At 47.4% G+C, this 26200-nt stretch overlaps 2 protein-coding genes across 5 annotated transcripts in view; both read left to right on the top strand.

The window, feature by feature from the left end:
• The window catches only part of TIPARP (TCDD inducible poly(ADP-ribose) polymerase), a 34462-nt gene extending 23116 nt beyond the window's left edge, over window positions 1–11346 (top strand). For 3 of the 4 annotated variants that reach the window (XM_031603669.2, XM_031603671.2, XM_090147595.1), the window contains 4 exons: window positions 5390–5558; window positions 6240–6421; window positions 10194–10469; window positions 10629–11346. In XM_031603669.2, coding sequence (XP_031459529.2) covers window positions 5390–5558; window positions 6240–6421; window positions 10194–10469; window positions 10629–11076 — 1075 coding nt within the window. In that variant the 3' untranslated portion in view covers window positions 11077–11346. The remainder of the gene's footprint in view (window positions 1–5389; window positions 5559–6239; window positions 6422–10193; window positions 10470–10628) is intronic. The other variant, XM_031603668.2, reaches the window with a different exon arrangement.
• A 750-nt stretch (window positions 11347–12096) lies between these two features.
• The window catches only part of LEKR1 (leucine, glutamate and lysine rich 1), a 65627-nt gene continuing 51523 nt past the window's right edge, over window positions 12097–26200 (top strand). Inside the window, exon 1 of the transcript XR_016469729.1 lies at window positions 12097–12208. The gene's annotated coding sequence lies outside the window, so the exon portion shown is untranslated. The remainder of the gene's footprint in view (window positions 12209–26200) is intronic.

Genomic DNA, 26200 nt, shown 5'->3' on the forward strand with positions numbered 1-26200 from the left:
GAGTTGGGTTTGACTGCTGTTGCATACTTACCTACAAAGCGCTCCCATACCTGCTTGGATCTTTTAGGTTTGTTTGCTCCCTTGAATGGCTTTCAGGTTGTTGCTGGCACAGAGAGGAACCAGCTTAGTCAGAGAGAAAATGGACAGTTTCATCATCTAATAGTGTTTGGCTCTCAGTGTCACAGCTGTTCTGATGGGAACTAAGTTTCATTTCCTGCACAGCCCTTTGTTGATCGTTGTGTTTTGTTTTTCTGTGAGCTGTGTTTGCGGTAAGGTGCATGACATGTAACTGTACTTGGGAGAGTTTGAAACCACATGCATTTTCATAGCACTTGCAAAGGCTGTTTCTCCTAGTCACCTATTTGTATATAAGAATTACAGAACTTCTGTGGAAAGAGCACGCAGAGTTCACGTGAGGCTGAGGTTCTTCAGAAGAATGCCAAGCAAAACTGAGCCTGAGCACCTGTGTTTCAGTGGCCCTTTGTTGCCCAGCAGCCTGCAGTGCTGCTGCTCGCTGCTGGGGTGCTTGGCCAGCTCTGTGTCTGTAAGAGATTTTGTCATTGTGTTGGCTCTTACAGATCAGTTACAGCAAAGACTGAACTTCTCAGGAGCCGGGTTCTGCTTTTGAGGGCACTTGTGGAAGTTTATTTTGAGCTGTTGCTGTTACACAGTGCCAAATTTGGTTTTCTTTGCATGCTATATTCTGAATAGGGTTCAACATGCTTGCTCCTTAGTGTGGATAGCTCCACTGAACTGCTTTATTTCATGAAGGGAGCCATTTACGAGGCCTGTTGTTGGAGAGGCGTTGTTCAGCAGTCTCCATTCCCACCTCATGCGGATCTCTGTGGCTTTGGGAAGTTGTTGAAGTCTCCCCCTTGGGGTGAAACGGAGGTGGCAATTCTCTGCTTCAGCAGCAGGAAGTTTTGTGGTGTTTGCAGAGAAATTTAATAATTTTTTCAGCTGGGAAACACTATAGAAAGAACACTGCTTTATTACTGGCTTCAAGCTGTCCTGTTCCATCCTTCCCCTTAGATCTCTGCCTGCTGCTTGGCGCGTATGCCATGCCTCAGAAGCAGTAACCCATCTCACAGCACTGAAGAGAAAGTGATGTTATGTTAAAGAACGTATCAGACATAACCCTGAGCATCCAACAGTCTTTTCTTGAGCCCCGAGTTCGGGGTCTGTGTCCTGCATTTGGGCCTTGGGCAGCCGAGAAGTGCGGTTGTCGCTTCTGCTTTCATCACCGGTGTCTTAAAGCTGCACGCAGGGATGGAATCACGCAACGCCCGCTGTAATCACAGTTCATTTTTCTGCCATGGCTTTGCATTATGTAAGCTGGTAATAGGCTTTTTAATATGCAGAGGAAGTGCTTTAACCAAAGAGCTATTATTAAACATCTTTGCTAAATATATTTTAGGATTTCAGAGCATGAATGCCACTCTGTTGTCATTTGAAAAGTTCACATCCTTGCGTAGAGACAGAAACTGTTAGAGTGCAAATAAATATTGAGATAATGGATATTTTATGTGAATTGGGATTTTTAGCAAAAGAACATATATTCTTATTTTCAATATTTTAATTGCAAAAAAAAAAAATCAGGTGGCTGTTAGACGTGCTGTAAGTTTTTCAGATGCAGTTGCTTAAATATACTTTTATCTAAGATTTTCAGCTGTATAAAATAGCGTTATTCTAACTGATGTTAGGTAGAAAATGTGGGGAATTTATAAGTTTGTAGTTGAAGTATTCATGGAAAAATAAAGCAGATTGTGCAGATGTCAGAGAATCCATATGCTCAATTTTCCATTAAAATTGATGGGAAGCAGCTATCCAAACCCTCCACTAGCTTTACAAATAAAAATAGCTATTTTGGAACATCTCTATTTTAATGGAAGTTTGAGTTTCAGTAAAACTGGGCTGTATTACGTCCTGAAAGAAATGGCAGAGCCTTTCCCTGCTCCCAGTGAAGTGGACAGAGAACACCACAGCAATGTTTATGTTGAATGCATCTCAGAAATTGCTTGATGGCACTTTTTCTTCCAGAACTAATTAGAGCCTCCTGGGTTCTCATCTGTCAATCTTCCTGCAGGTGAGATCCTTGCAGCTGCGGCTGAGTGGGGCAGCACAAAGGCAGCCCTGAGTGCCCTGGAGCCAGAGGATGCTCTTTGTGCTGTAGGTGGCTCTGACCCTTATGGTCCAATGGGTTGAACATTGCTCTTTCAAGATGAGGAAACAAGAAGACTTACTGTATTGTATTCCAATTCAGATCATACACACGTGGTCAGCAGGGGTGTGCAAGGAGCTGGTTGGGTGCATGGTGCCCAGGTTTGTCTTGCAGTGAATTGTGAGCACGCACTGGTCAGCAGGAACTGCCTGTCCTCAGCTTGCTTACAGGGAGATTCCTCTGATAGAGGAGAGGCAGAAACAGCGAGCTGCAAAAATTTAAAAAATTCCAAACAACAGAGAGAATCATCGCATTTGTTGGTAATGAGAGAAGCAATCTGGCAAGTTCTATGCAGGTTCCACAGAAAAACACTCAGCTTCCAGAGAAACTATTTTCTGTGTAGGCCCTTGCTAGCTGCTTGCCGTGTCAGTCTCAAAACAGAACCTCAGGAGATGGGAGATACCAGCTCAGCTGCCAGTAGGTTTTGTTCATGTAGGAAAAGAGTTGACAGCAATGTGTTTTACTGGATCGGTATGTGAGGTTTTCATATTTCTAGAAGAATGCTGCACAAACCCTGCAGTTCCTCAATTGCTTTGCAGTTAGAAAATGCATGTGCAAAATATTTTGTATATGTGCCATCAAGCCAGAGGCTTGGGGAGTTTGTCCCAGAGATCTGGTTGCTCTGCATGAAAAGCAGGAGGAAAAGCAGCCCACGCTGCCTTCATCTCAGTTTGTCCTCCCACTGGGTTCCCTTGCTGCATTGCTCGGATTTTCACTGCTGTGCCTCTCAGCTCCGGGTGTCTGCTGGAGTTGTATTGTAGCAGAGCTGAGCACACATTAGATGCCCCACTGATGTACCAGCAGCCACCCATGTCTTGAGTACCTGCACAATTTGTTTTCCAGTCTTCAAAACTAAAGATTTTCTGACTGATGTTCATAGAATCACAGAATGGTTGGGTTGGAAGGGACCAAAAACTCCAACCCCACTGCCACATGTAAGGCCACCAACCTCCATATCTAATACTGGACCAGGCTGCCCATCCAACCTGGCCTTGAACACCTCCAGGGATGGGGAATCCACATCCTCTCTGGGCAGCCTGTTCCAGCACCTCATCACTTCGTAGTAAAGAACTCCATCCTTTTTCTCTGCACTGCATCAACACAAAACCACTCCAAGCATTTCCTCGTTGTCTGATCTGACAATACCTCATGCAACAGACAAAACTGTAATAACTTCACTTAAACTCTGGGTTACTGTCTTCAAGAGAAAATAACATCTGTAGAGACAAGTCCTTGTGTTCCTTTGTGCTTTTTGGAAGGTCACAGATCTGTGGAGTAGGGGAACCCCATTATGTTGTTTGACTTGAAGACAGATCGAAGTGGGAATGAATGCCTGAGCAATGAGCTTTTTGTACTGAGGAATACCTGGCTGTGCATTTGCTTCATAAAGCAGGCAGCAGTGTCTGGGGGTCCTGAGTCAGGGCCTGGCAACGAGTCCATCTCTTCACTCCAAATGGTAATGCAACACCAGTTACACCAGTTGAAACTTGCTTTTCTCAAAACTGACAGTTTTACTACACAGTGAAATTCAGAATACAGACAGGGGAGATGTATATTTTGCTAAGAGGGTATGTCCCTAAAGCAGCGTTAGAAATCCAATTGTGAAGAACCTCACTCACAAACTCCTGTCATGCTCCTTCTGGCCAGGAGTGCAGCTCAGTATCACGCAGAGATTGTTTCCTCATGGTTTCACACATTGTTTTCTAATAAGGTAGATTGCAGCCTGCTGTTACAGAACAAAATGACTCCATACCAGGAAGGTGGGTGGACTTTCCTAGTAGATCTTTTTTGTTTCACTACCAAAAGCGTGCGGGGCTTTTTGTAAGCCCAACATGTCACTTCAGTCCCTGGGCATTTATTTTGGTTGGTGCTGGTTTTCCTCCTGAATAAATGCATCTCTGCATGCCTTTGGCACGCATAGGGAACAAACTGGGAGCCCTTCATGCATGGTACATGATAGAGCATTGTCTTGAGAAAAAATGTCATCCAAGGTTTAAAATAAGCTGTAGATTTCAGATCTCAGCTTTATGTTTGCTGCTAAGAAAGTACTTTATATAGTCTCAAAAGCTGCATTTCCAAATAGAAGCAATTAGTAGCTCTTAATGAATAGCACTAAGCTGACAACCTATAGAGATTATAAAAGTAGAAAACTGATTATGTAAGCTGTATTATTTTGGAAATACGTTCATGTCTAAAATAAGTTCTAAAAAAATACTTTTGTAGGGAGTGAGTGCTATTACTGTCATATCTTTCAGCTTCTTCAAATTCTGTGTTCTAAGTTCCTGTTTGCTGCTAAGCCAGCAATTGGAGATTTTTGTTTTAATTTGATGCATCTTTCAACACCAACTCATAAACCAACATTAGAAACTGTTTGCTGAGCCACTCTGCAGTCATTCATCGTAAAGTGCAAAGAAAAGGCAGTTGAAGTTTCCTTTAGATCAAAAGCACCCTCTGGTTCTTCATCCACAGCACCATTGTGTTCTGTGTCCTTTTGAAAGCTCCAGTCACTTCACTGCAGTTGCACGTTAGTGTTGGTTTTTGTAACAGCAATATATGTACTCAAAAATAGCTGATATTCCTCAGCATCAGATCTGTAATAGCAAACTCATGTCTACTTTTTGTATTGCACTGGTTTTGTTCTGTTGCATGTGATGAAAGATACTTGAGCTCCCTGGTGGGCTGGCAGCAGATGCTCCTCATCTGGAGACGTTTGCATTTTCTTTTCTTCCCTGAAGCACTAACTTTCACAAGAATAACCTTTTGAATAGTGTGTAGTTGCTTCATCCAGTGCAGTCGTGTGATGCGTTTACTTAGGTAGTATGTTCAAAATGTCAAGGATACATGTATTGCTTTGTGCAGGATTCATGCGTATGGAATAAATATTGCTGGGTCAGGAAGACTGATGGGTTTGGGTTTGGGCTGTTCTCTGCTGCTGATCGTGATTGGTACTGCTGCCCACAGAACCCTGTGAAGAGTTAATTGGCCCTGTTTTGTCCTGGCATACATTCCATGTGGAGCATCCCTCTGGTCGTGGGTCTGGCTGTGGGATGTGGGCACATCCAGGCTCTGGGGAGCACTGTGTGAGCTGGGACTCTGTCCTGTGCCATCTCAGATAAGTATAATGGATTACAGAAAGTGAGAGTTCTTTATTTCTCTTGTGCTTTCCAGAGGACATGAGTTTTGGGTGGATTTGAATGTTATGAAATTATACGAAACTGTTGAGTTTGACCAAATGCGGAGGTTGTCCACACCATCCTGTCCCAGCTCCAGCTCCAACTACTACACGGTCTGGAAGTACTTCTGCAGGGACCATTTCGTCTGGAGAGAATATTCTGAGGTATTTAACATCTTCCAGAATCCTGCTCTTGGTTTGTAGCACAGACTTATCTGTGCAGTATGTGCTGTAAGCAACATGCCCATTTTCAGTCTGTTTTCTCTTTGAACGATTTGAAAAGCTACCATTATCCTTTGGTCTTTAGTGGACATAGTTTTCTGCATCAGATTTTAAATAAGCCTTCTGTCTTCCGGCCCTTTAACCTCTATTATGGACACATAAGCAACATCCATGATTGTGTGAGACGAAACCAAACCAAAACAAAATTTCTATTTGCTCTCCACTAAGCCTTTTAGATACCTGTGGTAGTTAAGGGCTCATCTGTGGCTGACCAGAGCTGTACATAATATTTTGAATAAAATTTCATCAGTGTCTTAAAATTTTGGCAGTGCTAGAAAGACCTCCACCAATATAAAATGCATCATTTTTCATGCATCGTGCTGACTTTATAGAATGCTAGGAAACTTAGAGCAGAGCACTGCACACAGCCTTTGCAAATAGAATCATGCAAGAGCTGGAGAGAGTCCAGAAGAAACGCTTTTCAGTGGTTCACGTGCTTCAGAGCAAGGGAAAGAGAGGGGAGGAGAAGGGATTGGATAGAGGGACTTCTTGCTGTGCCTGGAAGAAATACTCACTTTGAACACATAATTTATCATGTGTATGTTTTCTGTTTTCTTGAAACAGCCTGTTGTACGGCTGATAGAAGAAGCCAGCTGCCGAGGTCTGAAGGAGGTCCGCTTTGTTACCTGGCATAACCAGTATATCTTAAACATCAAAGATGGGTTCCAGCAGAACGCGTGTTTCAGAAGAGAAATCAAGAGAAGACCGCTTCTCCGCTCCTGCGTTGTGCTGATGCCGTTCTTACAGTACGTATCCCAGCAGAATGGAAACTGTGTTTGTTTTTCGTGGTGGTCTGTCCATCTGAATTGCGTTCATTAGGATGTGACAAGGAAACGGGTATCATTTTGTAGAAAAATGCTTGGCCACATTGGCAACTACTCACTTAATACTTCTCAAAGCAATTGTTATCTGAGGAACTCCTTACTGCTGGTCTCTGTTATTTAAAGACTCTAATATACCTTTTGAATCTTAGACATCAGAAGCCCAGATGTACTTTATGCTTGCCAAACTGTTGTCCAGCTTGCAGCCTTTCACCTACTCTGGTGACTGCCAGGCCATCACTTCTAGGTCCCATAAAAATGAGTGTTCAAAAACATTCTATAATTTTCAAGCACAATTAAAGCATTCCTTGTTTTTATTGTCATCTCAAGGGGGGGGTGAACATGTTTACCATCAAAGGCAGTGAGGAAAGTGTTGCATTGTAGTCATTTTTGATTACAATTCATAAAAATGCCATTTTTGTGATCTCACCAGCACAGCTGGAAACATTATTGTCGGAGTTCAGTAGTTAGGAACATATTGTCCTGTTAGTGAAGGGGTGGAAGTCATTAGTCTGACTGGAAGCTTGGCATGCTGGGCCAATCAAAGGAGATTTAACTGCTGCATTAGGACTAGAATGCTCGTTAGCTTGCTGGGTTGTTAGAGCATCTAATTGCGAGGTGAAAGTGAATTTGGTCAGAGCCTGAAAACAAGTGGCTGTTAGATACATTTTTAGATGTGGTTTTTGGAAAACCAAAAATAATTGAAGAGATACTTGGAGGATGCAAATGAAGTGAGCAAACATGGACTTTCTGGCTACAGCAGTTATGGTTCTGATCTTAATGAAGAATAAGGATGTAAGTTATTTCCCTGATACTTTAGTAACAGTGATGATTTTATTACAGTTTAAGTCTATGGTTTTGAGAGATGCTAAAATTATGCAATTCCCAATAAATTTAGTGGGCCATTGAGGGCTTTACACTCATGAGGGTTTGACCATAACTACCAAATCTAAACCACAGCACTGAAATTTATGTTGTTCTGCCACAAACCTCATTCTTTTTACTTTTTATCCAAAGTCCTCGTAATTCTGACTTAAAAATCCAGCAACTGTCAATAGAGACCAGAAGAGTGCTTTGAATATGAACAGGAGATGTCTTTAAAAAGCCAATGTTTGCCTCCTCGTATCACACAGTGCTTCCCACCTGCGGGGTTTCCCAGCTGCTTGTGGCAGTTATAAGATTTTGAAAGAGTGCTGGAATAGAAACAGTGGTGATTGTGTGACAGTAGTTAACAAATGCTGTCTTTTTACTGCTTTCCCTTGTATAATATATGCTTACACATAAGTTATATTACTCAGAATAGACGAACAAAGTACACCAAAGGATGCAGGGTTTTTATTGTGCTTGCTGACTTACTCATTAATCCACAACTTGCTGTTTATTTTGCACTTGCTCCTTCAGCCCGAGTGTGAGTGAGGTTCTCAGTTGACTTTAGGATGAAAAGAACTAACTAAATAAAACCACAGTGGAATATTGTAGACTGCTGTTTTAATAATTGCTCTTAGAAAAAGCCGTCTTCTAGGTCTCTTTAAGCTGTTAATAAACAGTAAGAAGTTTGAGTTCAATCAAATCCATGCAAATGAGCTGAAATCTCTGTTCAGTTTTGAGCAGCCAGTGGAAGCCACATGAGCAGTTTTGTAGACTATTTCTGCTTTGAGTAGTGTGAATGGTATTACAGCTAATTGTCTCTGGTTCTGAAATCAAGTGTATCTATTTGAAAATAGACACACACACCACTGTTCCTGTAGACCTGAAGAGCTGATAGGCAATCAGAAATTTACATGGAATTACTTCTGGGTCACACAAAAACTCACATGAGGTTCTTTCAGGCTCACATATCAGAGATACAATATTCTGAAAGGTGACCTTTATTGGCATTTCTGTAGCTAAGATGTAAATAGCAGTAAATTGTTATTTATCTAGATAATTATGTTTGCTCTGCAGAGAAAGCAGGCTAACAAGCATTGGCAATCAGAGGTTGCTCTGTTTTTGGTATACCTTGGGAACAAATGGGCTTTTCAGCCAGAATTGCACTTGTACAGAAGATGACTGGTTCTTAAAGATTCACTCTGTGGAAATAACTTTGCCTTTAGCAGAGCTGTGAGAGTTTGCTCCCCAATAAACTTCCTTTTACAAAGAGAGGGCAGGGAGTCTTGTCTGCCTGTTCCTGTGCACTAAATGCAATTGCATATACTCAGGGAGGCAGGATTTGGCCTTGGGTATTGTCAAACCTCAGTTTGCCCAAGCTGAATGCACAAAATTCCCTCCCTCTTGCCCCCTAGGCAGAACAAATCTTCTTACGTTTTGGCCATGATGTTTTATGAGAAAACAAGTGACCTGAGAAATCTCATGAGCACAGTTAAGATGAGCTGTGCTGTTTGGAGACAGGGCTCACCCTGTGTCTCTTGAGTCAGACAGCAGAAACCTCCTGCCACTTTCGTAATCTTTCCTAACAAGAGGTGGCTGCTTCTCACTGCTCTTCACCTGTTTGTGAACATCACTTCTGGTTGATACTGGAGTCGGTAGCAACCTTTTCTGTGAGAACACTTGAGCAATGTATTCATCTGCTTAAGTCTGAGAGAGTTCAGTGTATTCCTGCAGCTTAAAGGCAACCTCACCAGCCTCATGAGCTGAAGATATATATGCTTACAGATAGAAAACCAGAGCCTGAACCTGCAAGCTTTACACATTCAAAGTATTTGCATTGACGTAAGTGGGAGAACTCCAATAAGTAAGGATTATTCAGCTGAGCAAAGCTTGTATGTTCAGATTATAATCAGGTGAATATAAGCCACAACAGCCATACTCTTTATCTAAATTTAGCAGGTTCAAAAGCATGAACAATTCCACAGCAGTGAGGGTATTAAGAATGCAGTCTTGCCTGTACCACAACTTGCATCCATGTCAACTTGATTTTGCCAAGGTGTGGCCCTTTTCTGGTGCACATGGTGCTTTTCTGCCATAAGCAATAGAGGCAGTGGTTGCCTTCCTTCTGCCATTGCTGACCTCTTACCTGGCAGCACACCCAAAAGGAGAGGCTGCTCTCACACATGGGAATAAGGAACTGCAAATGCAAATCAACATCTGGCCTGTGCAAATGAAAACAGTACAATCCTGGGTAGCACTGCAAACATAATCCCTTCTTCTAGATAATGTAGTGAAATATATGCAACTTTTGCCTGTAAATATTATTAATCATGGATATTCATTATACTGTGCAAGAAAGTGCTTCTGCTCCTTTTGTTGTAGTCTAGGGAAATTAGATCAAATATTGCCAAATTATTCTTCTCTTCTGATTCCATATGTCTTACTCTATATGTTAAAATAAGTAATAGTTTACGACCACTTATAAAATGTTTGTGTTTGATAGCATTCTGCCCCTTATGTAGTTTATAACCACCCCTCCACCCTAGAATCTGAACAGTAAAGATTATAATAGGCTTTTAAATCACCACCAGCTGGTAAGATTTTCCCAAGTGGAACTGCATGCTGGAAACTCAAGATTTTATTATTAGTTTGGATGGATGCAAGAGTTATTAAAACAGAAGAAATAGCTGACATAATTGCTTTAAATGAGCATTACAGTTATGTAAATGGTTACAGAATCAAAGAGCAGTGATTGTTAAGAAACATTGGTGACCAAATAACTGTGATGAGAAGCTGTTCAGTTGCAAATTTGTTCTTCTTCCCAAACTAGGACTCTAGGTGGCAATTCTCCAGTACCCTCTCCATCAGCCGAATCACTTTCCTCACATGTCTTATCTCCAACTGCTGTTACTTCTCCAAACTTCTATCCTGAAACCTGGATTAGTATGGATCCATCTCAGGACTTCATCCAAGTGCCTGTTTTGAAAGAAGATAAAAGCTATAGAACCATTTATAACCTGTTTCACAAGACTGTGCCAGAGACCAAATATAAAATTTTGAAAATTCTGAGAGTGCAAAATCAGTTTCTTTGGGAGAAATATAAAAGGTAAGATCATGCAAGTACCGTGTTCTTCTCTCTCCTCTTACACCTAATGTTCCGGAGCATAATGCCAATGCCCTTTGCTTAAAGAGCTGTAGTGAAAACTGCTCTTCGCTTGCAGATCTACAGTGAATTCTCATCTTCAGTTTCCATTTTCTATTCCAGGAAAAAGGAATATATGTCCAAGAAAATGACTGGGCTTGATAGGATAATGAACGAAAGGCATTTGTTCCACGGCACCTCCCAGGATGTGGTGGATGGTATCTGCAAGCACAACTTCGACCCGCGCGTCTGCGGGAAGCATGCCACCATGTTTGGACAGGGCAGTTACTTTGCCAGAAAGGCAAGCTATTCTCACAATTTTTCCAAAAGGTCACCCAAAGGAGTTCATTACATGTTCCTGGCTAAAGTACTGACGGGGAGATACACTGTGGGCAATCACACCATGAGGAGACCTCCGCCTGTCAACCCGGGCAGCATTACCAGTGACCTCTATGACTCTTGTGTGGACAATTACTTTGAGCCTCAGATTTTTGTCATTTTTAATGATGATCAGAGCTACCCTTATTTTATTATCCAGTATGAAGAAGTTAGCAACACTGTCTCCATTTGAAAACTTGTGCTGCTAAATTATTCATTTTAATAAACTCTTATTGACATTTGTAGCAGTTTTTGTGAGGGAAAAAAAAAACCAACATTACAGAACTGAATAAAATTATTTGTTTGCAAGGAGGTGAATCTAAAAATGTAGAAGGAAGATCTGAAGTGACCAACTGTGCACTTGCTGTTTGATTATGTATGTGCAAACTGTAAATATTTTTCCATTGTTTATAGTTGAAAATCTGTGCCTTTTGTTATAAAACACTGTTTATTTATGTTAGTAAATATTCATGTTTAAAATTGTGTTTGTGTGCATAATTTCAATTGTGTTTTGTGCATATTGCAGTGTCTAGAAAATTGTGCCCTGATCTTGAAGTTTTATGTATGGGCATTTCTAGATGGAGTCATCCAGGTTGGGTAGGACCTTCCAGATCACAAAGTCCAACCTGGCCCACCAAGTGCCAGCACTGAGCCGTGTTCCTCAGTGCCATGGCCACACATCCCTCTAGCACTGCCAGTTATGAGGACCCCAGCAGTGCCCTGGGCAGCCTGTTTCAGTGCTCAGCCACCTCTGTAAAGAAATTCTTCCTAACGTTCAATGTAAACCTTCTCTGGTGTGTCTTGAGGCTGTTTCCTTGCACCCTAGATAATCCAAACTAGATAATTTTCATCCCGGGTCTACTACATGAGAGATGCTCATATCCACTCTTTTTACTGCTTTATTTCAAGAGGAGTGGGAGACATTACCAAACTAACATGTTGCTTGTAGTTTGGATTACTAAACAAATTCCTACTGCTGTCAGATGTCCCGAGCTGAAGGAGGGCAGCTCTGCAGAATGGATTTATTGGAAAAGAAACCTCAAAAAAATCCTCTTTGATGAGGCTTCAAATTTGGTCAATAATGAAAGTTCTTGCTAAGGTTACTTTTACAGTTAATTAAGCTGATACTAAATGAGTTAAAAAATGATATATTAAAGTAATTGTCAGTGCATAATACTCATTTAATCAGGGCCTTTGTTGTGTTTTCTAGGCATCTCTGCTTGGCTTGGTGTGCCTCAATATCTTTAGCTGTGATATGGACAAGAAGTAGAAAGTAGTGACTGCTGGTTGCAAGTGGCCCCAGCCAGGAGGAGTGGAGAGGACAGGTCAGTGGTTCAGAGCCCTACTCACTGCCCAGGAGGACAAGCTCTTTTCTCAGTGCCACCTGTCTTAACCCTGCTCATATCTGCAGCAGTCAAACCACCTGTAGGTGAAGGAGGGGCAGAGCTCAGGCAGCTGGTTCCAGTTAGCTTCCCATCTCTGCTCTTGGCAGTGTAGGAGGTGTTTGTTTGCCTTGAGGAAGGAGAGTTGTGTTGGTGTGATGGGCCTCCTGGAGAGAAGGCATCGGGAAGGTAAGGTGGGTTGTGGGGCACAGAGTTGGGGTTGATGATATAGCCTAGGTTGTTGGCTTTTAAAAGCTACTCAGTCTTCTGTCTTGCATCTTTCTGATGACCATCAGGATTTCCTAGCTAAAGAGCGGTTTGGTGTTCTCTGTAAGGAGAATTGGGAGAGCATGGGCCTGATTCAGGCCTTGCAAATGGGAGTGCCCTTGCTGGCTTGGGAACTAGGGGACTGCTGCAGTTCTCCCTCTGTGCGTTCGTGTGTTACTATATATATATGTATGTATACATGTAAAAATGCCATACACAAATACAAGTGACTTGAAATGCCTGCTGGTGAGCACAGGTGGAGTATCAAAATGCTCGTTACTGCATTTCCCACCCTGCTCACTTCCCCTTGCTGTTGTTATGACCTGAGCTTTGCCTGTACCAGCACTGAGATTGCTGGGCAGGATTTGTCCCCTTCGTGGCCATTCTGCACAATGCTGGACTGTGGCTGCTGTGTTGGTTCTGTTTTTTCTATAGCATAAGCAAGTGATTGCATTTTCTGGTGCTGCTTTCGGTGGTGTCACATGCTGAGAAATCTGGGATTATGTACCCCAGCTCCTGGGGCAATCATTCACAATACACTGCAATCATTTTCTATAGTTTCCAGCCTTAAGTGGAAATCTGAGGTTCTCACTTGGCATTGAGAACCGGGAGCTTGGCTGGAGAACACCTCTTCCACTGGGGCTTCTCTGCCAGCAGCAGTCAGCAGTATCACCTCCATGCTAATGCAGCAAACAAAAAACCCTCTCAATTCTCCAATGGCTGTGAAGCGTGCTGTTATGAGAACGTTTTCCTATCCACTGTCAGATTGCAATGTCAGATTGACCTAAGGATTGTTCTTTCCTACATGGATGCTGGGCTCCTTTTTTCCCCTGGTGGAGGGGTACAAGCTGTTTCAAACATGCTTATATGATTATAAATCATCATCTGCTTTTCTCCCCTTCCACAAGGAATGAGTTCTTGTGTATTGATACATGCTTGGTTTTGTTTTGTCTTGCTGTGGGATTTGGTGCAATCTTCTCACCTCAGACTCTTCCCGGTGCAGAAGGGTTTCCCAGACTTTGCCAGGAGTGAAGCTGTGCCTCCTCCAGAAGCAGAGGTTGTCCCACAGTGGGTGGCTGGGGCTTGCAGCAGCCCCCAGAAGGACACGGTCCATGTTGCAGGATGCAGAGGAGGCTGCCCCTGGCCTTGGTCTGGAGGACTCAAGGGCCTGCCGTGCTGTGAGGCTGAGTCCCAGACCAGCTGCGTAGTGGAACTTCTCCTTATGCACCCAGCAGTGCCCATCCAGGAATTTCCCCTCCCTTCTCACTTCTAGATGCTGGAGGGGAAGAGACTGCCCTGTGTGGGCGCACATACATGCCCTTGGAATGGCCCAGCCTGGCTGAGTGCATCCTACTGGATGGAAGCAAGACGCTTTGGAATCATAGAATCACAGAATCACTAAGATTGGAAAAGACCTCCAAGATCTCCAAGTCCAACCCCGGCCCACACCCACCATGCCTTCTAACCCTCAGTGCCACATCTCCATGGAATGTCTCCAGAGATGGTGACCCCAGTGCTCCCTGGGCAGCCTGTTCCAATGCCTCACTGATCTTCTAGAGGAAAAATGTGTCCTAATAACCAACCTAAACCTCCCCAGTGCACCGTGAGTCCATCACCTCTTGTCCTACTGCTGTTACTTGGGAGCAGAGGCCAACCCCCGCCTCGCTGTGACCTTTGCTACCAGCATCCTGCCCTGCAGGCCCCAGGAGGACTGATGACCCCTCTGTGACTGCCATGCAGGTGGCACCGCTGGTGTTTGGTGATGGAATTGGGGCTGGACCATGCTTGGTTTCCCACACTGGCACACAGAACCCCCTGGGCACCACAGGTGATGTGTCTTCATGTGTCCCTATGCCCCGCTGGCATGCAGCCTGTACTCCATGACTCAGCCAGGCCCTGTTGCTATTAGGGATGCATCCCCTCTGCACTGTGTGCAGCTGGCTGTGCTGGTCCAGCAGGTGCAGCTGGGCTGCCTCTGCTCCCTGGGGCTGAATCACACCCACGGCTATCACAGGGCAGCTGAGGTGAGTCCTTGAGCCCAGCACCAGCAACGATTGATGGGTATGGGTGGGATCTTCTGAGCCTCCTCCAGGCTGAGCAGCTCCAGCTCTCAGCTCTTCTCACAGCAGCAATGCTCTGGGCCCTGCAGCATCTAGATTGGTTTATGTTCTACTTGCTGCCCAGCAGGACCCCACAGATGTCCCCACTGCCAGGACTGCTCTTTGCACTTCTCATTGAGCCACACTGTGCAGACCAAGAAGAACAGCAGCACTGTCCCAGCAAGGGTCCAACGAGACATCTTCCTCCTTCGTGGGCTGCCTTTTTGTTTTCTCCCTCAGCTTGTGAAACACAAGGAAGAAGGAAGTTCAGAGCCAGTGTTGGGTGGTGAGCCACCAAGTTCCCAATGTGGTTGCTACATGTCATTTCACCAAGGCCCCCTTTTAGGGGTGGGATCATAAAACCATACGGTTCTATGGTTTGGGTTGGAAGAGACTTTTAAGGCCATTCCATTCCAAGGGCAGATGCCCCATGGAACATCTAGCTGGGAAGCAAAGGACATGCACGGCCCTTCCATCTCTTGTGCATGCAAAGCCGGCCAGGACCAATGGATTGAAGGGGACGTGGGGCTGCTGGCAGCGCTGGTGAGGTGGGGATGAAGGGCAAAAAGAAATGAGGAAGTGATTTAAGAAAAGTGAGAACTGGTTTCTTGTGAGGAGGAGGAAGGGAGAGCGAAAGGAGCAGGAACAGAAATAGGGAAGGGAGGGTATGGAGATCTCAAGGAAATGTCCATTGGAAATATGCTAGGGTAGAAACACAAGCAGAAAATGAGAGCAGGAGAGAAGAAGCTTCAGGAAATGGGAAGGAAGGGTGCCAGTGACTGGAAACCAATGGCCAGAAAACAATGAGCATGCAGTAAGTACAGAAACCCAGCCCTAGGGGCAGCTGCTGTGTTCCATCGTGAGTGGGAGGCTGCAAAACCAGGGGATGCTTTCTTGTACCAAGAGGCTTTATTGCGCTCAGCTCCTCTGTGCTCTACATTGCTTCTTCAGCTATCTGCACGCAGTGGAAGGAGGGAACTCTGTACAATTCTGAAACCAAAGGCTGCTGATATTCTCAGGTATCTTCATCCCCATTTCTTTGGGAGGAGGCCTTGTGCAAGAGGAAGTGGAAACCATGGTTCCACTGCCTGGAGTGGCTCCTGCTGATATTTTTCCATAGAGTGAAACTGGAAATGACTTTTTAGGAAAGCACATGGTAATTTATCAGAGTATGACTGCTCCACACAATGCCTCACCATGCCCAGCAGCACCTTTGCTATGCAGCAACATGAGCACGTTGCTTGGGGTGAGCTGGCAGCTCGGGGGCTGGGTCAGATCCTGCTGTATAGGGCTGGAGGGTGCCAGTGGTGCCCTGCAGGATGTGGGAGGTTCTGTGGGGCTGTGGCTGTGCTCATGCTGTCCATGACACACTGCGTGCTCATCCCCAACAGTCCCTGCTGAACACCTGGGGCACGACCATGGCAGGGTGTTATCAAACAGCTGTGACACAGCTCCCACACTGAGATGCACACACATAAGGTAGGTGTGCTGCCCATCCCCTTAAATTACAGCCTACACATCTACAATTTGGGGGATGTGCCCTAGTGCACGAGCAAGAGGGCAGCAAGACCTGCCTGAGAGCTGTGTGCTGCCAGCTGGGTCTTGCTGTGCCCTGCCCACTCTGCATGCTTCTCCTGCTCTTCCATATTCCTGAAAGTTGCCATTTTTTCCACAGATTTCCTCCCCCAGGAGGCAGTGCTGGCAGCCTGGCTCCGTCTGCTTCCTGCAGAACCCCACAGACCCCCTCTGCACTGTGTCACATATGTGAGGGTGAGGGCTTAAGCAGCTGTGAGTCTGTTGGGGATGAGGTCACAGTTTGTGAGGCATTTAAATTCTTGTCATGGAAAGCATCAAGCCTGGTATCGCACTGATATTTCCATGCTCTGCAGGTTTTCATTTGTTTTGCACGCCAAGGCAAACCATGCCCAGATGTCTAAGAGGCAGGATCTCCTTCAGAGCAGTCCTGAACAACTCAGGGTTATGTAGGAACTTGTGCTGCTGCCATCAGCACAGGGTTTTGTTGAAAGCCCTGCCACGGCCTGCTGCACCCTGAGCATGGGGCTGGGGAAGGGCCTGTGACAGTGCCTCACTGCCCTTATCATAAAAGAACAGCCCTGCAGAGCCAGGGGTGTGAGGTGAGGGGCTGCAGTGACAGCTCTTGGTCCCCTGGGTGCATTTTCCTTATGCTGTCAGGCCAATTAGCATCAACAAAAAGTGGCATGTGCCAGCCCAGAGCAGAGCAGTCCCTCACAGGAGGACTTTGTTGGCTCCTTCTGACTGCAGTTTACATTTGGAGTTGCTCAGTTTGGTAGATTAACAAGAATGCTGAAAAATATGAAAAAGCAATCCTGGCTGTTGCCACGCTGAATTTCTTAACGAATTCTAATAAGTCTGGTTCTGGGAATGAATTGGTGTGTCTGTATATAACTGGACCTCTGGAAAAACCATACAAGGCACTCTGCCAGCAACTGTGCACATATCCCACCACATGGTCTTGACCTCTTCCATCACACAGTGTAACTTCCTTAGTTACTGTTTCCAAGGAAAAAGCACCAGTGATTGTCATAAACTTTGTTTTCCCATCCTGCCAAAGAGGATTGCAAGGGATTTGTGCGCAGGGGAGCACCAAGAGGGTCTCCATGGGGCCACAGAGCTGCTGGGGTCACTCATCTCCAGGGAAAGACTGAGTCCCCATCCCATGACAAAATGAACTGGTATTTTTAAGGGCAATCATGAGATCCTGCAGCTTCTGACATTACTTCTCTACCCTATGGGTGCTGGGTTTTCCCACGTTATGATAAAATAACACTAGATGTGTTTCATGTGTGGTCTCCCAGTGGGATTTGAAAAGACCACAGCGAGGCCCAGAACGCCTGAAGATGCTGTCCGGCTGCTCTCTTTCCTCCCCTGCAGTCTCATCTTCCAGAGTTTCTCTGGTTTTTTCTGTTCCTTCATGGAATATTTTTCTTTCTTAAATTGATTATTTGCCATTTAGATGTTTCTGTATGAAGATTTGTGCTCCTCCAGTGAGACACATCAGCAAAAAGTTGAGCTTTAAAAGCCATGCTGTCTTGATGACGCATCTCTGAATGGCCGTTATTTTCTCCTGGCTCTCACCCTGAGCAGCCACTTATCTTTGCCTGCATCTCTGCTCCATACTGGCCAGGTCTCTCCATGCTCAGTGGGACAAGACATCACTTACTGTTCAGACAGTACACAAACCAAACGCTGCCCATGAGAGAACTGCTCTCATTTCCCTAATTTGCTTTTGGCATCCAGTTACCTTACGTTGTGCTGTGCCCTTGTTGAGGTTCACTTCATTTTCTTCTATAGGCAGTGGTAAAAGCTCCAGCTGGGAGCCTGGTGTACCAGCACCGAGCTCAGGAAGGCCCAGGCAGAGAGAGCCAACAAAGCCTCTGCAGACACCAGAGTGTGCAGAGGAAGGGGAGAGCCATGCTGCCGGGAGCTGTGGGCTCCATAAGAACATCCAATGATGAAGGGTTGGGGATGGCTTTTGCTCTCCATCACCCTCTCCCTGCCTGGCCACCTGGTTCCTGGGCTACTTGAACTGCAGTTTTTAGGCCTTGTCTTTTGGCAGTTGGTTCTTGAGGTTGAATGTAACATTCTTATTTTCAAAAGCTCATCTTTTTTCTTCTTGTCATTTGCAGTCCAGCTTTTTCAATGTTGTTTTTAGAATCCTGTATTTTAATGCCTTTGCATAAACTGCTGGGATTTCCCTTTGCTTCAGTGTCAGCAGTCAGCCAGGAAACCCACGCTGGGTGCCAAAAAGAAGCCTTCTTTCATAAATGTGCATTTGTTTTAATTTCCCTTTGCTGCAGTGAGCTGTGTTACTTTCTTGTTGGGTGATGTAGTGCCATACAGCACAATGGGCCCAACGTGGCCAGTCGGGTCAGTCTCTGTTTGGTGGTGCACACCACTGGGAAATGCTGGTCTGCAGGAACCCAGGGAAGGGACTGCTTTCTCATCCTTATGAAGAAGAGCTGGCAGAAGGCAGCTGGTGCTTTAAATGGCTGAAGACATAAATGATGGTTCCTGTTTGACCATGTGCCTTTGACACCTCGATAGAACCACCTTTGATGGACCACGCATCTGTTACAAGGCAAGGAAGTTGCCATCAGGGAGGCTGAAACCAAATGAAAGATGCAGGGCTCTGGGTCCTGCTCCAGCTCTGCCACTGAGCGAGCGACCTGATAATTCCATCCATCCACCCGGTGCAGCCTGAGCAGGGAGAGGCTCTGTGCAAACAGCGTGCAATTAGGCTTCTCTGGGTCAAAGCGAATTCCACACCACTCACGTCCTGTTGCTGCCTGGCTGCTCTCTTCCTCCCAGCCAGGAAGGCATTATGTGGCAAGGATTACGTGAAGCAAATTTTAGCTTCTATTTTTAAGAGTCCTGAAAGGCGATACCTCGATGTTAGTCATTGCTGTCCTCAAAATAAACGGCACGGCAGCTCCGGGCACTTTGACATTCACGGGGAAGCTGGAGCGGACGCGGCGCAGCTTGTGCAGATGTGCTCTGGCAGCGGGGCCAGCAGGGCACGACCCCGGCGCTCAGGGACGAGTTCAGCAGCAGCAGCAGCAGCAGCAACAGCAGCAGCTCCGCACTCCTCAGGGAGGGCTGTGCAGACACCCCGCGGTGCTGCTGTCTCCGGGCGAGCCGGGAATGCGAGGCGGCCCCGGCCATGCGTGCTGGAAATGAGCACGGAGCGCGAGGCAGCAGCCGGCGAGCAGATGATGACAGACCTACATTTGTCTCATGAGCCGATCCCTGGAGGCGAATGGAGCCCCAGCGAATGCGCTGGCACAAGCGCCCGCGTGCCGCTCCCGCTGCACCGCCCTGCAGCGTGGCAGTGCCCAGGGATGTGCGTGTGAAGAAGCAGGTCACGGGCAGTAGCGGCAGAACGCAGGGAGGCACAAATGCAGCAGAGCGGTGGGGCCGTCCTTGGTTTACTTCTCCGTGGCTCGGCCGGCGGCTATGTCTCCGGGGGCTCCCTGCTGTAACGCTGATTTCTACGAGCTCATGCCCACCTGGGTTGCTGCCTGGAGGGGCGGTTTGGCAGAGAGCCTCTTACTGAAAGAGGCAGGTGTTCCCTGGCGGCCAGCAGCCCCTGCCCTGCCTCTGGGGGTCATGCTGGGGATGAGGCTGAGTTCTGCCTCACCTGCTGTGCTGCCTTCTGAAACTGCAGACGCTGCAGGCAGCAAGTGCCTTGAGCTGCTAGAGGAGACTCAATTATTTCCCAGACATGGAGAAAGGCAGTAGTTAGGGGCACATCGTGTGTGTTCTTGGCCTCCTGTGTCCTTGCCATGATTTACCATCAGACCATATTTCCATAAGCAAACTTGTATAGGAGACAAGTCTGGTTGATGCCACTGCTGTCCCAGCCCTGCACTTCCCTCCAGGGCACCTGCTTCCAGGATTTCCTTTGCTGTCGGGCTCTGACCAGGAGCTGCTGCTCACTCCTGGCCTTACTCACTTCCAGCCACAGCCCCGCTTCCTGCTGTGGAGGCTGCACACTGCTGTGAAAGCCACAGGCGAGCCAGTGGTGATCAGGCAGCCCCATCCCGCTGCCGTGTGCACCACTGCCCCGACACGGCCTCATCTCCTTTTAATGCCTGCAACACCCTGGTGAGGAGCAGCAATACTTGCTAGCAGAAGAGTTGCACAAGACAGGAGCTGAGTCACTGTCCCAGAGTGTCTGATGAATAGGAATTGAATGCAGACCTCGCACGGAAAGGGATTGCGCTCATAACTACTAGAAACCCTCTTCTTGTAATGGGAAAAAAAAAAAGTTGTTTCAGGAGTAGAGCTGTTTCTCAATGCAGAAAGCACCACCTGTGCTGGTGGTTTTTCTCCTAGCTTGCTCCTCCCATCCTGCCCACTCGAGGGATTGCTTTCACTCACTGTTAGCGGAGGGTCCCCATCTGTAAAGCAAACAAGAGCCAGGACTTGGCGCTGACACGGAGCCCTCCGCCCTCCGGCACCTTGATAACACAACAGGTCTTTCAGCAAACAGGTTTATGGAACAGGCACGGCGCAGGCAAACAGCCACTGCAGGGCCATGCTGCAGCCGTGCTGGGACTGCATTCTTTTGGGCAGGGACTGACTCTTATCACGTTTTCAGAGCACCAGGCGCTGTGGACCTTAATCCTGCTGGGGCCTCAAGGCGTGACAGCTGCATAAATATTTAATGTGCCTTTACTCGTGGGGTGGAGAATGTCACTCGTATCCCCGATGGGAAGTGCTGATCCTCTGTGCGTGTGATTGTGCTGTTACTGTATTTTAAGATATAATGCTGAGTATCTACTACAGTATCTGCTGAGGTACATCAGAATGTACTCAAACGTGTGTTGCACAAAGAGCAAACATGGCAGCACTTTGATTCTGCAGGCATCAATCCCAGTTCGGCACATGGAGCACTGCAGAGCTCCCCAGCCCCACACGTTCCATGCTGGGGAGTCTTTGGAGCCCTGCTGCTGTGGTTCACTTATAGCAGAGAGCAGCATGGGAAGTGGCACGCACCTATGGCAGGCAGCTGGTGCCTTTGGCTGGAGAGGCCTTCCTGCACACCTTGCAGAACTAAATCACGGCCTTTTCTCCCATATTTGGAGAAAAATTCCATCAGTAAAAGGTCAGGAAGCTTATATTTGTATGTGTTTTTCTGTTCTGTAAGGATAAAAAACATTGTGAAAGGAGCTCTTAAGCTGGAGGATATGAGATTTGCTCTTCTCTTCAGCTTTCCTGTGGATAAGGACATGACTAATCCCCTGTGACAGCCCCGTGCTTGCAGCCTGCTGCTCTTACTGGTGCACCAGGGGCTCTGGCACGTTCCACCATGGCAAATGGCTGTACCTTGCTATCTGCATCAATACCTCTGGCAAGTCATAGTGCCATGGTGTGTCCATGTAGCTCAAAGCTGTGGCTACAGTTCACTGGTGCAAAGATACTGGTGAAATATTATGTAAACAGGAAGAAAATATGCCTGTTCCCTTAGTGACTCCATAGTGACAGGCAAATGCTGTCCAATTTCACAATTATCTCTCTCCTCTAGTTCTGCTCGCTGTCTCTCCTGCTGTCAGGTGAGTGAGACAAGCTGGCTGCAGCCCCGCACGGCACTCAGCCCACAACATGGGCAGCCCCTGTTCTCCTGACCCCCACTGCTCCCCAGAGACAGCTGCTAGGCAGCTAAAACACATCCTGTGAGCACTGAGTGCTGGCAAACAGCTGGCCGTTAGCTTGTCATGAGCCTTATCTGGGAGGGAAGCAGTGCAGAAATCCAAACAGAAGCCATCCCACGGACTGGCACTCTCTTGGAGCTTGGCAGAGGGACACGCTGCTGGTGGAAGCCTGCATCCCAAACCCGCCTGGCACCAGATATGCTCTTAGCAGGGCTACAAATGCTCCTTTGTGCGTAGTCCTGATAACACACTTCAGGCTCCACTCGTGCTCTCAAACATCTCAGCAGTTTCTGGGCCTTTTACTGACCACTGTGCTAAATCCTTCAAGATGAGTGACAAAGAAACCTAAAAGCAAATGTTTTGTCTAAAATTTCCAGTCTTAAACCACTTGGGATAGTTGCAAGTAGTAAACAGATTATGTAAATCATGACTTGCTGACAGATAATTCACAGAAACAACAGCTAAAGGGATGGAACAAATCACAATGCTGGGCAGGTCACTGTGTTCTTTGTAAGTGCTATAGGAGACCTGAAGCAACCACGCTGGAGCTTTCTGTGTTGGCTTCTGTTCCAGTTCGCTCATAAACCAGTTTGCATGATGATGGTGATGCCTGCCACAGCTCATTTGTGTACAGCAGCTCTCCTGACTGTCAGCTCAGCTGGCAGCAGAGCAGCCGTGCAGTGCAGGTCACCTCTCATGGCCACAATGACTGCAGGGCTGGCTTTGCTCTGTGCACTGTGATGGCCGTGCTGTTCGTGCTGGTGGTGCACAGCAGAATCAAGCCAAGCTCACTTGGCCATCACCTCCCCAGTACCTATCTTCAGGTTACAGGAAAAAGAAAAAAAAAAATTGCTTGTACTTCTGTAATGTTAATGTTCAGGCAACAAAATTACAGGAGCCCACTTTGGATTCTTGATCTCATTTAAAGTCAGTGAATGTAAGAGGAAGTAGGCCAGGCTCTAAAGCAGAGCATGAAAATTCTTACTGTTTCATATCTCGCCCGAGATTCACATATGAAGGCATAAGGATGTGGCTGGATGTTAATAACAGTGTTGTAGCTATGGCATGCAATCAGCATACACTTGGGGCTATTTCTTTGTGGGACATAAATTTAAATTGTCAGGCCGTGCCATGGAAATGCAACATTTGCATTTTCCTATCAGGATGTGCCAGGACATTACACTGCAATCACAAATCATGAGGTAATAAGGCGAAGAGGGAAGGAGCAGCCTAATCTACTGCGAATGACTTGCTGTTACTTAGCATTTCGAAAGGGCACACACAGCACCAGGAGATGAAGTAGGGCCCTAGAGAAGCTCCCAAACTGTTTCAGCAGCAGATAACCTAATACAATTTCTGTGCTTGCAAACCCTGACTGTCCTCAGTAATCCTCCTTCCTATGAACGATCCCATTTGCTTAATTGCTGAGGGACTGCGGCGTTGGTTTTGCATGCTGGATCTCAGAATGATGGACGTGGGCATACTGGACTTGCCTCCCACATTCATGTCAATGTCACCATTCTTCTTTGGCTTTCCCATTCCTCTGAACATCCAGGCTTCCCGCATCTGTTTTTTTTCTTTCTCTGTTTCACAGTTACTCCGTAGTTTCCTCTTCATTGCATGAGATACATTTCTTCCAGTAGCTCACAAAGGCTGCAAGTAACATCTGTCTTGTTTCATCCGTTCTCACATTCGTTCAATGGGGAGGGCCGTGTGTGCAGTGCAGTTTTCATTTTGGCAGGATTTTTTTTTTTTTTTTAAGCCAACAGTATAAACGGTCTCCTCCCTGCAGATTGTGTGTTTAAATTAGGAGAAAGCAGATCAGGCTGCCTGCGGACAGGGGGAGGGGAAAGATTTATGGTGCTTCTGAATTCCCGTGGGAGTTTCCTAGCGGGCCTCTGGGAATCTGCTGAGCCCCGCAGAGATGAACCTCGCCCATATGCGAAGGTTCTATTTCACAGGAGGAGCCATCAGAAGTGCCACCATCGTCGTTGTCCCAGAGCTCTGGGTGATCTTTCAGATATGCTGCCTTAACAAACAAAACCTTGAACCCTCCTGCAGCCATCTCCCCAGCTCCTGCTTGGTCATTTCCTCCCCTGAGCACGTCCTGCTGGCTGGCCTTGCCTCGTGCCTTTCGTGCCTGTTCCTAACCTGCTGGCTGCTCAACAGCCTCTGCGCTCCCTTTTTCGTTCTCACTTCAGCCTTGTATCTGGGACGCTTTTCCTGGCACCCTTCCCAAGTTCTCTCGCTGCCAGCTCGGAGTCAGTGCGAGCTTCTTGTCTTCCCTTTCAAATCCTTTTCTATCACGGCAAATAAACCCACTGTCCTCTACACATACACTATTGATATTATCCTTGACAGATCTTCACTCCTGGCACTCAGCTGCTGCTTAATCATACAGATTCCTCCTCTGATTCACCTCATGTGCTCTTGCAGCCAGCAGCTTGTCTTTGATTTGGCAATGTCACCACGGGAGCACTGGGATGCCCTCCCTCATTATCCGATTCTCGCCCCGCATGCCCCGTCATTAGCACGCTCCTATTTCACTCAGCTATTTGGGCTGGCGACGTGCCACCTCCTGCGTCCCCTGCCTCTGCCTTTCCGCCCCACTGCCAGTGCCCTGCTCCTTTGTGCTCCCCCTGATTTTATCGTTTTCACGCTGCTTTGCAGAGCTACTATTGCTTTGCACGGGATGACCTGCCTGACCTTGATTCCCAGGTAGCCCTCAGATCCCCCCTCCAAACGTGCTTCCACTCTCCCAGGACGATCTCGTTCTTGTGACATTGGTAAGGTGAGGAGGAGGGGGAGGGGGGGAGCAAACCAACCAAACCTAGCCAACAGTATGACTCGAAAACAGGAACTAACACGATGTGCACGCAGCACCAGAAATAACCTCGCTGCCGTACGCAGCACAAACCCTGTCCTTCCCCTGACCCCTCCCCTGCACGTCTCCTGCCATCTCTCCTCGCTCTGTCGGCCACTGCTCTCACAGCCCCGTACCTGCAGCCCCGCCATGCCGCAGCCCCCCGGGGGGGTTCTTAGTGCTGCAAAACCGCCTCACTGCGCTTCCACGCATGGAAGGGCAGCCTGGAACAACAGGGCCAGTATAAAAATACGAGATTTTCTTTGAACCTAGAATAATACTGCAGACAAAGATTCACCCTCGTGCCCCGTGGCTGCTCCTGTGTTGTGTGAAGAGGGTGTTTGTGTTTATTAGCCCTTTTCCCTAGCTGCCCCCTGGCGTGGACTTTGCTCCTCCAGGCTGGGATTTGCAAACGACGGGAGGCTTTCCACGTGTGGTTGAGAAGGTACAAAGCCTGCAGGAAAACAATGGAAATAGCTGGCTTATGACTGCTGCGTGTCACGCACTCGTTTCTCGCCTGTTGGTTTGTCCTTGGAGCTGCTCACGCTGCCTGGAACCCGGTCAGGAGCAGCCCGGTGACTGGGGCTGGCACGCACGTTGGCCCGCAGCTGTGCCACGTAGGGAGCAGGGCCAGCTCCTGCCCTGCCATCTGTGGGCAGGGGGTGCTGAGATACCCCCGAAGCACAGCCACAGCCCTGCTGCAGACACGGGACTGGCAGTGGGCTTCTTGCAGGGAATGACAGCAAGGCGTGAGCTGTCTGTCCTGTGTGATGTTTCCCCTCAGAACCCCCAGATCCTGCGTGCAGCAAGGAGAGCCCTGAACTGAATGCTTGGACCCTTCAGCCCCCATGGCACTCCCTTTACAGCCCCCCATGTCAGACCCTTCAGCCACCATGTCAGCCCCTCGGCAACCCCCTCGTGGTTCCCCATGACAGTCCCTTTAGCACTTGGACATTCTTCCCACAGCCCCTCCATGTCAGCCCCTCATGGCCCTCTGTCCATCCTCTCAGCCCCCACGGGTCTCCTCACAGCCCCCCTGGCCCCACAATGCCCAGATACTGGAACAGCTGCCCAGAGAGGCTGTGGATGCCCTGTCCATCCCTGGAGGTGTTCAAGGCCAGATTGGATGGGGCCCTGGGCAGCCTGGTCTAGCATTAAATGAGGAGATTGGTGGCCCTGCATGTGGCAGGGGGTTGGAGCTTCACGATCCTTGAGGTCCCTTCCAACCCTGGCCATTCTGTGATTCTGATGCCCAGCTCTCACATCCATCCCTTCAGCCCCACCTCATCTCAGCCTCCCCAGCCCCGTGGCAGACCCTTGCAGCCCCACATCTCTTAACAGATTTGTCCCTCCGATCCCACCTCAATCCGCTCAGCCCCAGGTCAATCACAGCCCCCATCCATCCTCGCAGCCCCTACGGCAGTCCCCTCAGCCCCGTTGCAGCGCAGCCCCCACACCGATCACCCCAACCCCCACACGCGTCCCCTCAGCCCCACGTCAGTCACAGCCC

The sequence above is a fragment of the Phasianus colchicus genome, chromosome 10 (genome assembly GCF_987193195.1).
Source record: "Phasianus colchicus chromosome 10, bPhaCol1.hap1.1, whole genome shotgun sequence".
NCBI lineage: Eukaryota > Metazoa > Chordata > Aves > Galliformes > Phasianidae > Phasianus > Phasianus colchicus.